Source organism: Kwoniella botswanensis, chromosome 1, assembly GCF_036426115.1.
Source record: "Kwoniella botswanensis chromosome 1, complete sequence".
NCBI lineage: Eukaryota > Fungi > Basidiomycota > Tremellomycetes > Tremellales > Cryptococcaceae > Kwoniella > Kwoniella botswanensis.
In genome coordinates this window covers 14815528-14827332 of record NC_088599.1, presented here as the reverse complement: position 1 = coordinate 14827332, position 11805 = coordinate 14815528, and the positions used below count along the sequence as shown (strand labels likewise).

General features: G+C 43.6%; 5 protein-coding genes across 5 annotated transcripts; 3 read left to right on the top strand and 2 right to left on the bottom strand.

The window, feature by feature from the left end:
• Positions 1-491: 491 nt before the first annotated feature.
• Positions 492-1682, top strand: L199_005601 (uncharacterized protein; the record flags this gene model as incomplete). The annotated part of the gene is made up of 1 exon (XM_064891311.1): positions 492-1682. One exon carries the CDS (start codon positions 492-494, stop codon positions 1680-1682), a length of 1191 nt encoding a protein of 396 aa, XP_064747383.1.
• A 1376-nt stretch (positions 1683-3058) lies between these two features.
• On the top strand, positions 3059-3907 carry L199_005600 (uncharacterized protein; the record flags this gene model as incomplete). The annotated part of the gene is made up of 1 exon (XM_064891310.1): positions 3059-3907. The coding sequence occupies one exon, from the start codon at positions 3059-3061 to the stop codon at positions 3905-3907; it is 849 nt and encodes a 282-aa protein (XP_064747382.1).
• A 344-nt stretch (positions 3908-4251) lies between these two features.
• Positions 4252-5027, bottom strand: L199_005599 (uncharacterized protein; the record flags this gene model as incomplete). The annotated part of the gene is made up of 5 exons (XM_064891309.1): positions 4252-4363; positions 4446-4532; positions 4712-4833; positions 4911-4932; positions 4999-5027. 5 exons carry the CDS (start codon positions 5025-5027, stop codon positions 4252-4254), a joined length of 372 nt encoding a protein of 123 aa, XP_064747381.1.
• A 960-nt stretch (positions 5028-5987) lies between these two features.
• On the top strand, positions 5988-9076 carry L199_005598 (beta-1,2-xylosyltransferase 1; the record flags this gene model as incomplete). Its single annotated transcript, XM_064891308.1, has 12 exons — positions 5988-6580; positions 6644-6694; positions 6783-7013; positions 7095-7279; positions 7373-7638; positions 7715-8038; positions 8240-8292; positions 8359-8393; positions 8472-8550; positions 8623-8708; positions 8792-8883; positions 8963-9076. 12 exons carry the CDS (start codon positions 5988-5990, stop codon positions 9074-9076), a joined length of 2109 nt encoding a protein of 702 aa, XP_064747380.1.
• A 798-nt stretch (positions 9077-9874) lies between these two features.
• L199_005597 (uncharacterized protein) lies at positions 9875-11593 on the bottom strand (the record flags this gene model as incomplete). The annotated part of the gene is made up of 6 exons (XM_064891307.1): positions 9875-9992; positions 10074-10257; positions 10359-10745; positions 10841-10983; positions 11154-11214; positions 11281-11593. 6 exons carry the CDS (start codon positions 11591-11593, stop codon positions 9875-9877), a joined length of 1206 nt encoding a protein of 401 aa, XP_064747379.1.
• Positions 11594-11805: the final 212 nt, after the last annotated feature.

Below are 11805 nucleotides of genomic sequence, written 5' to 3'. Positions count from 1 at the left end.
GCATCTCCTTTCACTACTAGGATTTGTGGGACACTGCAGACGATATACGCTTCTCCATATATCGACTCGACTGGTCATCCTTTGCCAGCAAGACTCTGCACAGCAGAAGGTGGTCGTCATGTTCTGGCATCCATCCTTCCTGTATTCCTCCTCGAAGAAGCCTATCTTTTGCATGAAGAGTTCTCGACAATCGCCTTCGTTGATATATTGGTCATTGCCTTTTCATACTTAGGGGAAAGAAAAGAGGCAATATCTCCGTTGATGGATCTTTGCTACATCAATGAATCTGAGTTACAAAGGAAATGAACATTTGCAAATTTCAACTGCATGGTTATGGATGACGAGAGAGGGGCAGATGGACAGGTATATAAAAGGGCACCGACAGCCGGAAGATTATAATACACACCATCACATTTACAATCCATCTTTACACAAAGATAACCCAATCGCTTCACAGTCTGTATACCGTCCTTCCCCTTCAGATAGTCAACATGTCTGCCACCACCAGCAACGCCACCATCCAATCTCGAGTCCAATCCACTCTAAGTCAGTTCGAATCGTATGGCCAACAATCCCGGGACCTCGAGAAATACCATTTCACCTCTAAAGGTTCCTCTGCACAAGCTCGTTATAGGGATAACGATATCAAACGATTGAATGATCCAAATCATCTGGAGAAAATTGTCGAGTACACTTGGGTTGATGCGTTGAAAGCTTCTGTTTGTGGTATGATTGGGACTACCGTCAGATCCCTTACATCTGGTGGGGATGAGATGCTTCAGCAAGTTCATCTCAATATGGACAAAATCCCAAGTTTGATTTCTGAAAATGAGACTGAAGAGTTTGCGAATACCTTGAAGGATCAGTTGGAGGGTCGAATCGTCCAGCACCTTGCTACCTTTGTGTCGATGAACTACAAAGACCATTTAATCTCCGAATTTCAGATTGGCGACAGTCTCGCTGCCACAATTCAAGATTTACTTACCTCAGATGAGAAGTACGAAGATAAGATGGGGATCTCCAAAGACCTTTGGAGAGACAACTGCCATCAGCGATCAATCTCGGAAGTTGAACATCTACTTAACCGAAGTGATCATTCTTTGTTCACTTTCGATCCGGAAGGAAAGAATACCCACAAGATCGTTTCGTCAATCAGTATTAATCCGAGCTTATCACCTGTCCAACTCGATCATTTCATCGAACAAAGGAGGGAAGAAGCTGATAGAGAGAAAATCAAAGCTGAATCTAGAGCCGCAACCAGTACAGTCGATTATTATGGTTCCTTCTTAGAAGGGGCTAGAACGAGAAGAGAGTCAAACAGAGAAGAGTACTTAAGTAAAAAGCGAGCTGAAGTTGAGAAAGTAGTATTTGCACAAAGTCATTTATCGGATGAAGGTTGGAAGAAAGACGGTGACCTACTACCGATGATTTATCCTGTCAAGATGCAGATGCAGAATGGTGAACTTGCCATGACTAGGGTGGACAAGTACAAGCAGTCACGTTCGACGTTTATCTCTTTGAACAAACCCCCGACGGTTCATCTTTGGGAGTCAATCGACGAAAGTAAAGCGGATGGTGATGGCTCGCTCTGTCCTGATGATAAAACTGCGAGGGAAAGGTTCAAAGCTGTTGGGATTGAAGATGAGCCAAGTGAATCAGAACGATCCGCATGGATCGTTTGAGTGATTTTTTTTATCTTGGCTGTCCTGGCTTGGTCCGCTGCTTTCAGCTTGGCGGTAGCTGGTATGTAGTCTGTCTGGATAATCATAAAATATGCAGTATGCATCTCTTGTTATGGAAAACTGGTGGCAAAAATGGAATTATTTCCTCTTTACTACTGGTTTCTTGACAATGACCCTTCTTAATCGTCTTCGGCTTGGACACTTATAAACAGTATGAGGCTCGGTGCCCCCAAAGTGAACTCGTTTGGAGTAGAAACGAGACAAGTAGTGTTGGGAGAATAGCAAATATGGTGAAGGACATACTTCACTTTGTGTGTAGCTGATCAGCTGCGTGTGATGGCATGAGTACAGTATACTGTAGCATTTCAATATTCGGTTTCTTGATTAAGCGATGTTGCTACCTTGTCGTGAGAAGCACCTGCATAGTAATCTGAGTGCATGTCACTGACTTACAGTATGTTTGCGAGACATCGATTCAAGGGATATCAGAGGCTTAAACGATGTCGGTTACAGGAATATCGCCTTTACACACGTCGGACTCTGAATTTGCTTGGGCTCTTGCAGTTGAGGTGATTGTCTCTTACTCCACCTATATATCTCAAAGGTACAGATAGGGATAGTATTCTCTGCATTTGACCAATGACGATTATAGATGGTATTGCCAATGACTGACTCGAACTGTATTATACTGTACTGCTCATTTATTATTTGTGAAACGACGTGATATATATTTCCCTTGATCGTGGCACCCTCAAGAAGTTCGTGAATACTGTACTTCTTTCCAATAGATCCTTTGACTGAGTCGGGGTTGACATCAAGTCTATGTGCATTCTTCAAAATCAGGGGGACTGCACTGCACAGCTCACAACAAGATCGCTGACCACACGTCAAGGTATAAAAGGCTGTGTCAAACAGAACGTATCATTCCGTTTCTCACATATCATGACCGAGTGACTTGGCCTTTACTCGATTATTACCTCGTTACAACTTTTCCTTGATTATTTACACACACATTACAAACTACGATGTCAGCCGTCGATAAAGCCACTCTGGACATTCGAGTTGAACAGACCGTCAGTCAATTCAATGCGTATGGCAATCACCGTCGAAACGCAGAGATATTCCAACTGACTCATAAGCCGCCAACCTGCTACCAACGAGTCAGACAAGAGGACCCAAGTCGTCTCACCGATCCACGTCATCTTGAGCTGATCGTTGATAAGACGTGGGATGATGCGTTGACTTTCAACGTCTCAAAGATGATTGGAATCACAACAACCCCTGTTGGAGGTAGTACCAACGAGGTGCATCAGCAACTTCATCCCAATCTCGATAAATTCCCATCTACCCTTACAATATCGAATGACGAGATGATGATGAAGGAGTTGAAGAACCATTTGAAAGTTGACATGGAAAGTCCAGCACTTGGAATGATAGTCGGTTCTTCCACTGTCAATTACCAGGACGTCCCTGTGTCAGATTTCCGAATTTGCGATCGACTTAGGGAAAGTATTAGCTCGTTTTTCGAGAAGGATGAAGAACCGTACAGATCTATGATCCAACAATCCAAGTCTGAATGGAAAGATGCATGTCACAAGAGATCTATTGGGGACGTAGAAACATTGTTGAATACTCATATCCGCCCTGATTACCATTTCAATCCTCTGAACAGCTCTACTGAGACTTACCACGAAATATCGCCATCAATCACATCGGAGGCTACGTTGTCGCCTAACAAGTTGGAATCCATGATTACTATCGCGAGCCAAGAAGCAGAAAAGCAAGAAGTCGATATGAACACCAGAGCCGATACGACCCCTTCCTCAGTTCATGCTTCTGTCTTAGCTTCTAATAGATGTCACTGGAACGACGGACGCGAAAAATATACGTCAAATCTCAAATCGGTTGTTAGTAAAGTCGTCGATGACCAAAGTCACTTATCATCTGAGAAATGGAGTTCACAAGGTAATCTACTACCTTGTGTGTATCCTATGAAGTTGAACAATAAAGGTGGAGAGACTTACAATAGATCCACAAGGGAACATTTCGGATCGATGGACGTTCCTCCTACTGTCCAATTTTGGCGATCCAAAGGAGATTCAGTCCGGGATGGAACGGAAAACGAAACTTTCTTACCTAATGGAGATGATTTGGAAATTAGGATGAAACTTGCTAAGATTAACAGTATAGCTAGCGAATCCAAACGATCAGAATGGAACGTTTGAGGCACGTCTACGGATCAAGAACATTCCAATTGCAGCGAATGACCATCTTGCGTGACGTTTTGATTGGTTGCTTGCTCGTATAGGTGCTTTTCACGTTGTAGATAGATAAAGATAAGGAGTTTAATGAGATGCATTGTTCATGGAACGTTTTATGTGTTATACAACATGTTACGATGATTACAGATTTTTCCTTCTCCAACTGAGAGACACTATATGAGTCAGATTTTCACCAGACCGAACCAAATGTGACTATTCGGTAACAGTGTATGATTTATAGATAATTCGATGATGGAGTCCTTCCCTTTTCTTTTGCAACCTTGTTCTTAGTCTTTCTTGCCCGGTGACTAACGATGCTTGACTTTAGGATCCCTAAATGAGTATTTACAATTCGTACAGTAATAGAATAATGTCATATTGGTCGTTATTCGCCTAGCTTGATCCTGGTAGAATACGGCTCTAAACAGGGTACACATGTCAATGACAGCATACAGTTAGAGGGTATTTGAGATATATATCTTCAGCTGAAACAAGCACTCACTCGTGATGAGAGCATTTCGGACATTCGATATTTGATCGTTGAAGGGTTGGGTCCGTTTCTAAATCTTTGGTCTCGCCCGCTTGTTCCCTATTTCAAGGCGGAGAGCATGCGTCAGTATGTACTACACTGAGCGATCAGGTAGATGGATGCCTGAAGGGTGAAATTTTTCTGCCCCACCCTTCTTGCATGCAGCGTGACGGGTTAATGATACAACTAATTTCTCATCCCGCTCAATCCGACAGGAGTGTGATAAAACGGCAACTCACCTAGCAATGGTCAATAGATCGTTCTTATACACACAAGGTGCCATCCCAGGATCAGGCTGAGCGTTCTCCGCATATTGACAGTTTCGACATTGATATAGGAGGATTTTCGCGTTGTTATCGGACTAAAAAAAGATTCGTCAGATTATCAATACATCGGTGGGGAAGTAGACATATCTCTTGAGCGATGAGTGCAGCTTACCTTGGGATAAAGAAGATTGTTGCTGTATTTGAGGGATATGCCAGTGAGTCAAGTTGGCGAATAGACAAGATAGGATGAGATGACTTACCATTCACCACAGAATCGCAAGGAAGGCATGTTGGGAAGAGTGAGATGTCTGTCTATGCTGGGTTGCTTTTCGCTGATCGATGTGACTTTCTTGTCCGCGGAGAATCAACAACACCATGTATGGGTATATGAGTCTTGAGTGGAAGAGCTGATGATGTCGCTGTTACGATTGTTGAGTAGCAAAAGATGAGTAATGTTGATCCTGTTGGACGGCGAACCACCGAGGTTGGGAGCATGAGAGTGTGAGTCACATGATTTTCGATGATTAGGCCCGTGATAAGGATCTCGGATGCCTAACCTTCAGGGAAGTGATTTACCTGATTTACCTGATTTACCTGATATACCTGATTTACCTGATTTTCTGGATTTACCTTGTTCTGCGCTAACGTGGTGGACGGTGACTGCTTTGCAGTGAGATGTCTCAGTCGAGGGACCAATGACTGGTACTGCTGCTGCACATCACCCTTTTAAAGTTGGTGACACAGGTACCTCTCCAGTTTTTCAACCCGACTTTGCATCTACCTATACCCATACCTATACAAACATCTCGTCCATCACTCGACCTCGACCTGTTCATAAATCTTCGGCATCGCATCCTCACCCACCGACAACACAACAGCAAAACACGACCAGGTCTTGACGAATAGCCAGTGGACCTTCGAGTCCAGAATACACCGCATCTCGACCTTGGCACGAGCCTTTTTTTCACCTCTTGACTCGCGTTTCAACGACTGTCTGTTGTCTGCTTTCACTTGACATTCATCATCACATTCACATCCACTTTCACTTTCTTTACATTGTAACATCAAACATAGCACACGAATATATATATATCCAAACACCCCATACATCATCGATACAAACAATCCACATACAACACCCATCACGTATCAACTCAGCACAATTAGATACCGCCTCGCGACAATCTCTCCTCAATTCACCAGGCCTTGATTGGCTCAACCATCCCCACCCCGATTCCCATCTACCAAAATGGCGTTGAATTTCCCTTTCCCTTCACCACTGAATCTACCTATCCCACGTCGGTTCGTGGTACTGATACTATCAGGTAGTATCCTAGTCCTCTTCCTACACACCTTCGCCCCTTCCACATTACCTCCAGCACTCACACCGAACCTACCACATCATGAGCCCGATGCTTCCTACTTCTCACCTTCCAAATGGTTACCACCTATTCTAAACCCCAACACTCCCTCGCGTCCAGTCGAATTCGACGAAGATGGACAGTGTCTCTTCCTCTCTCCCTACGACGCATTATCGCCCAACGAAAAGAAACGAGCAGAGATGTTAGTATTGGAAAGTGTCAGTCCTGGAATAGTCAAATCGCATAAACCACCTTCAGAAGGTAATGATTACGATCCAGATTTCGATGATGAGTTCTCTGCTTTGTCGAACGAAACGAAATCACAGCCTTCCGGATTGACCCATCCGATCTTAGGGTTGTTGAGGGAAGGAGAGATGAAATGGAATTCAATGTTGGCTAGACAATCTCAATCTTTAGAACAGGCTGTGAAGGTGTATAAGGATAAATGGAACAGAAATCCACCAAAAGGTTTCGATGAATGGTAAGTACGATGTACAATATCATAAGTCAAATGGAATGACTGAACGTGATGCACAATATATAGGTGGCATTTCGCTGAAAACAACAATGTCCTACTGCCTGATGAATACGATGCGTGAGTATCTCTCTGCAAATCATTCACATCTACACATTCCTGTCGTGCGTGTAGGAGACTTTTTGGCTGACTAGTGTATGTGGAATAGGATCATGGATTCACTACTACCATTTTACGGTCTCCCTATCAAAACTCTGCAAGAACGATTAGAGGAAACTGAAAAGATCCAAGAAACATTCACGCTGATCGTACACGATGGTAAAGTAGAATTGCAGTGGAATGACGACTATTCAAGAGACACATGGTGGGCTAGTAGACCTAGAGCAGACTCGCAGATCAATTTGTTGGAACCTTTTATCAAGCATATTGGAGCTTTTAGGTGAGTGAGATTACATCGCTGAACATTTCCTATAGGGAACATCAAAGAAAGCAGCTAATGCTGTTGAATATAATCTCATAGAGCAACCTTCACCATTCACGATCAACCTTCTATCTTACTTGATCATGCTCGACAAGAAGAATTGATAAACGCAGCTAAGAGCGGTAAAATCTCGAACCACCCTAATGAGAATGATAGGTTCGAACAGGATTGGAGTAAAGCTTGTGCTAAGGACAGTCCATTGAATAGAGGGGAACAAGAACTACGTGAGTGTTAAACTGTCAATAGCCATCTGGGCGCGTTGTGGGAATTACAGTGTTTCATGGCTTCTCGTGCTCACTGATTCATTTCTTGCATAGCCGCCGCCGACACGTTCATCAACGCTCATGGAGCCGCCATGGATATCTGTCAGCATCCTTCGTACATGGAGAACCACGGGATGTTACTGGAAGAGCACAACTCGGAAACGCACCCTAAACCACATACCAAACTGTATCCTATCCTAGTACCCTCCAAAACTATGTTGAATGGTGATATACCAGTTACGCCGATAGGCCGAGATGGGAGGAGAGACGATGTTGGACCTGATCCAGAGTGGAGTAGGAAGAGTGGAAAGTTGTATTGGGTGAGTCATCTCTCACTATATGATACAAAAGTTCGGCTGTGCTGACATATAACATCATGCGGTTTGATGTATGTAGAGAGGTCTAGCAACGGGATTAAACCACGATAAGAAGAAAGGATCCAAATGGCGTCAATCACACAGGGAGAGATTACATTTCCTAGCCAACGATAAATCAGATTCTTACACCGAGGTGTTAGCTCCAGTCGGTTCCACTGGAGAAGCCGAGTTATCGAGATTGCCCCTGAAGGAATTAGGAGAATATTATATGGATGTCAAACTTGCTGGAGGACATTGGCAGTGTGATTGGGATGATGGGACTTGCGATGAGATGGAGAAGGAAATTGAATTTGCAGGGAAGGATAATGCGGAGAGAAGTAATGATTTCAAATATGTCTTCGATGTGAGTGATGATTTTGATCTTCGTAATGAGGGTAAGGGGAATAGGAAATGGAAGGGGACGTAGAAGGGTAGAAAAGTGTGTCAACGATATTTGACGATTGATCGGATAATTTCTTGACTGAGGACTTAATGAAAGGGTTAATAAGAGAGGAAAAAGGATGGAGAAGCAAGACAACATACTGACGTTCTTGTGATTCTACAGACCGACGGGAACGCTTGGTCATCACGATTCCCTCGATTGATGGCTAGTAACAAGTGAGCAGATATTCATCGCTTTTGAATCTTATCGAAACGTGTATCTGACGGTATTTTCTCTTTTAGCGTTGTGGTCAAAGCAACTGTCTTCCCAGAATGGAGTGAGTTTAGCTTTGTCCTCTGTTTTCTTGAAAAGTCATGACCAGAAAAAGGTAGCTGATGATGTTTTCGTCTGATAGACACCAAGTCGTTACCCGAATGGTACGCTTACGTGCCATCCAAGATGGATTACTCGGATTTGTTCTCGATTATGTCTTTGTGAGCAATCGAGATCAGCTGCTTTGTTCAGGGCGTGAAGCAAGAAGCTGATGAGGCGATTGTCATCCTTAGCTTCCGAGGTACACCGTCGGGACGAGGTGCGCACGACGAAGTAGCTAGGCGAATAGCGTTGAACGGACAGTGTTGGGTCGAAAGGAGTAAGTCTGGCTCCGCATCTACCTGTGATGAAGTAGTCTTTGTGTCATAGGATTATTGCTGATAATCCGTTCGCCCTACGTAGCATGGAGGAGAGAAGATCTACAAGCATACATGTTCAGGCTGTACCTTGAATATGCGAGATTGGTCTCACCCGATAGAGATAACGGTAAGATGGTGAGTCATTATCATTCCTTCTACCGTTGATGGTCAGCAACGTATATGATGGCTGACACATGGATTTGTCGGGATGTAGGATTTCATATTACCTGGACAACATTCCAACACGCACCCGGTCGTAGCGGATAAAGCGGGAGAAGCACATGTACCTGTAGCTGCCCAGGTGGTACCTCCGATGGTGGACGAGTAGATCAATGCACGAAGACACTATTACTCAGATAGGGTATGGCAAAACGGAGAGAGGCAACTTGGCGACAAGACACAAACCCAAGTTCGAAATTCCGAGGGTGTTTGCATGCCCTCTGAATAGCATATAGCATATATATTCAGTTTATCTTGGTTTCGGTTTTATATACATACATTGAGTGGAAGGAAGTTGCATTGAATCGCATAGATCATAGGACGGAAGAAGGAAGGGGAGGGAAGGGAATGGAGGTATGAAGGACTTTAGTTCATGTTTATCACATCAATCATACAGTGTTTTAGATAGATAAATTCTCTGGTTCACACAAACCCAAAATGTATATACAGTATCTCATTTCTTTACGCTTACGCTGACTTACAACCCTGTGCATGGCGCTTGTGATGTGTATTGGCAGATTGGACGGTGAACGATGTACAGTATTTTTCATCTAGGGTATATATATATATATATATATATATATCATGTCATCTATAAGAATCGAGTATTGTATTGAACTTGTATGTTATCTACGTTTTCAAAGGGATGTCGTTTTCTGATGTTATTGTTACACAAAAATAGTTGAAATCGAATGAGATCCATTATCCATTATCCAGTGTCCACTGAAATGACCTGTAAATTCCTATCCTATGGGATATTTGTAATTGAGTAAAAGGAACTTGATACTCCCTTGCCCCGTATCTGACGAAGATGAACGGGAACCATATCGTCATTTGACTGGGAACCTTCACCCAAAAAGTATTCCAAAGCCCCACCCCCACTCCGGCTGTGTATGTGAGTTGTGGATTACTCTTGTACACCTAAGATTTTGACCAAACCGAATGCCGCACCTGCCGCTACTCCACCAACAATCATCGTCGATATAGCTCCGTAAGCATATCCACCCCATCCACCTGTCGCACCGCTACATGATACATAAACATGTTGGATATCAGCACAATGTCGACCAAACCAACGTATCAAGGAGAACTTGATCAGCACTCACGTAAAGTATGTCTTGAATCCACCAAAGATGAATAAGATCACACCGGTCACAATAGCGGAAATAATCAATCCCTTTTCGGCTGTGTCGGTAATCATATATGGTATGAGGGGTATCAGACCTCCGATGAAATAGGATAATCCAATGGTAAGTGCTGAGATGTATAATCGAGATTTCGGTACTTCCTCTATATCAATGGTAATCCAATGATCAGTTATAAGTCTGCACTTCTTCCTGGTATCCAAGTGAAAATTGGTTATAAGACGCAGGGTAGGGTCGATTACTCACCTAAACCTTCACCGAACTTCAATAAGAAAGCCGTCAACCCCATATCCTCATCAACCTTACTCTCACCACCTTCTTCTTCTTGTACATCCTTCTTACCCCAGTTGAATATGCTACTCCATTTCTTCGTTGAAAGTGGAGAGATAGGTTCGACCTGAGAAGCAGGCATGATACCTTGATTACCTGTCGTACCATCTTGAGGACCATACAAATCATCTTCGACAATCCTCAGATCTTCAGCTATCAATCGCGATAAAGGTTCTTTCACACCTAATGGGCCGAGGATCGAGTGGACTTCACGTTCCATCTCGCCTGAACATGATCGGAGGACTCGAGCTTGAGTTTGACGACGGAGGTAGTGGAAATGATCGAGTTCAGCTTGGGAGGCGACTGTAAGTGATATTGAAAGAAAACGAAAAAAATGATCAGTCAGCAGGCAGGTCATAATTAGCCATAATTGTAAAATGACATCAAGTTGTACTTACGATATCCACCTAGACCCATCGAGATAGCACCAGCACACAATTCGGCCAATCCACCAGTAACTACCAAACTTGAACTTCCCAGGGATGATAGACCAGCGGTCAAGGCGAAAGGTACTGTCAAACCGTCTGAGAGACCGATAATGCTATTATACAAAGGAAGGTAGTCGAGTCGAGTCAAGTCGTGCGAAGCAGATGAGGTGGTGGTAAAGTATGATACACGTGTTTTTATCGCATCAGATGAGTTGGAAGAAGGAGAAGAGACGATTGATAAGCACTTGTTAGAACTTGATTGTCGAAGAAAGAACCAACTTACACATCTCTAACGATTTCAGGACTAATCAAATGCCTCTCATCATCACCTTTCAACTCTTTACCTACCATCCATCTCAAACACATCAGCTGACTTTCCAGACCCCAAAACCCATTTCGTGTTTACTCACAACATTGTCCACCCGAGGCATGGGCCGAACATTTACTTCCCAACGGTTCATGATCCCCTAACACATCTTGCAGTTGCTGCGTCCTGTTGCTTTGAGGTACAGCGTTATCCAATGTCCATACAGCCCCATAGGACTTGTTGTTGTTATTGTCCGAGGTGTTGCCGGCAGCTACAGCAGCGTATGAATTGGGTTGCTGAGAAGTTTTCTTGTTTCCTCGTAACAATGGTACGGCCGCGCCGTTTTGATTCTGAGCGGATGGTTGATCTTTGCAACATCCCGCTCCACCTTTACCACCGCAGCATGAAGATGACATTTTGGTGTTCGTGTATAATTGATGTCGCGCGAAGGTAGAGATTGTCGTGTGATTGAATAGCTAGGTGAATGATGGTATGTGAATGGAGTGGAGATAGGTGGCGAAGGAGGAGAATTTTAAACGGGTGGAGTCTCTTGGCACTAGTCGCTTATGTAGTAAATATGCTGATAGCAGTCACTCGCTTATGTCATCAGGCGGCTTTTATGAAATTT